General features: G+C 34.8%; 1 protein-coding gene across 2 annotated transcripts in view; it reads right to left on the bottom strand.

The window, feature by feature from the left end:
* Positions 1-1,377, bottom strand: part of slc46a1 (solute carrier family 46 member 1) — a 5,320-nt gene extending 3,943 nt beyond the window's left edge. The window contains exon 1 of one of the 2 annotated variants that reach the window (XM_042739643.1): positions 918-1,377. In XM_042739643.1, coding sequence (XP_042595577.1) covers positions 918-1,205 — 288 coding nt within the window. In that variant the 5' untranslated portion in view covers positions 1,206-1,377. The remainder of the gene's footprint in view (positions 1-917) is intronic. The other variant, XM_042739642.1, reaches the window with a different exon arrangement.
* Positions 1,378-1,844: the final 467 nt, after the last annotated feature.

Below are 1,844 nucleotides of genomic sequence, written 5' to 3'. Positions count from 1 at the left end.
ATTTGTGAGAGGGTTTTTCGGCTAAATATTTTGGTAAAGTAAGTAACCTTTTTTTTTTTTTTAATTCACTAGGAAAATGAACTGGTTTATGTATCATTTGTCTAAGAATCAGACTTCAATGGTGGTGCAATATGTTTCGATTTGGGGTAAACTGGTCCATTTTTGTGATTCACAAAAAAAAAAAAAAAAAAAAAGACAGATTCATAAGTACCAATTGTTCAAGAATGTACTAGACAGGTTGCCCTGTATATTTTTGTTTTACTGAATTAAAAATAAGTCTCACAAAAACAAAACCCCTTTGAAAATCACACCACACTTGTGTTAGCATCTATAATATGTTTTTTATCCACTAAAATAACTAAATCAGTGTCATTCGTTTGGGAATCAACTGGTCACGCAGTATGGATTTGATTTGGTATATAACACTCACATTTTGTGATTAAAAAAATCTTTTGGGAATCGGATCTCACAAATGCACTGCACTTTATGCTTTTATTTTATTTTATTTTGATTCACTAAAAAGAACCGGCTCACAACAATCCTTCGTTCGGGAATCGAACTGCACTGTTAGCGCCGTATATTTTTGGTTCATAGAACAGAGCGGTTCATAAAAGTCACTCGATCGGGATTCGAACAACACTGGTAGCGCTATATTTTTAATTGACTGGACAAAAAGCGGCTCATAACAGTCATTTATTCGGGAATCGGACTACACTAGGTGGGCGTCATGGTATATTTTCGAGAATCGGTTCAGAAGTATTATTCGTTCAGGCATCGAACTGGTAGCGCTTATTATTGGTTCACTGGAAAAAAACAACTTTATATCAATCGCGCAGAACCGGCTGATTTCTGGACCAAAAAAAAAAAAAAAAAAAAAAAAAAAAAAAAACCCCGATAAAGTGTCAAATTTCTGTTACCTTCTGCAGAGGATCGAGGACTGTAGATGCATTACATCCCCCTTCCTTTGTTCCATTATAACCCACATCTTCACTGATACGATCCCACAGGTACTGCGTGTACAGAGGCATCTGGAGAGCTATGGAGAACGTGGACAGGAACATAACGGGCTCCACGGTCACGGAAAACGGACATGAACACGGCGGTGCACGTTTGTTTTGTGGCACCTTAAAACAACAACAGACTCTGCTGGAGTCACTCGACTCCAGGTCCTCCCCAATAATAGCGCTGGTGTCTGAATCATCCATGCTTTAAAGCGTTTAGAGTCCCAATGCCTAAATCAAACTGACAACGACAAAAAAGTGTCGACATAACTAATCTGAACAAACAGTAACTGCAATCTGCTGACAGTGAATTTCGTAACGGAAGCCGCTGTGTGTTCATGCAGTTTGCTGTGCTGCTGTCGCCCCCTTTTGCTACTCGTAGGAAACTCATATCTTTGTAAGAACAACAGACCAGTATTACATCCTTAGAATAAACAAAAACTTTTGCCATTTATTTTGTAAATCATTATATTATATTATATTATATTATATTATATTATATTATATTATATTATATTATATTATATTATTATTATATTATATTATATTATATTATAGCCTATTATAGCCTATTATAGCCTATTATATTATATTTCAAATAACAGAAAATACCTGAATTTTCTACTAGCACTTTGTATCAGTTAAAGTACAAACCTACTGGGATTAGTGAACCAATTCTGTAATCATTTTGAAGCAGCAAATAGTATAAATATTTTTTATTTATTTAATTACATTCATGCCAGATTATGATTCAAGTAATAACAGGATTTTGAAGAGGAATGCACCTGGTTTAACCTCTCAAATAGGATTTTCTTTTGTCTGCAGGCTGATATATCGATTTCA

This window comes from Cyprinus carpio, chromosome B15 (genome assembly GCF_018340385.1).
Source record: "Cyprinus carpio isolate SPL01 chromosome B15, ASM1834038v1, whole genome shotgun sequence".
Lineage (NCBI taxonomy): Eukaryota > Metazoa > Chordata > Actinopteri > Cypriniformes > Cyprinidae > Cyprinus > Cyprinus carpio.
The sequence above is the reverse complement of the archived record's forward strand: the minus strand, read 5'-3'. Positions and strand labels throughout refer to the sequence as shown.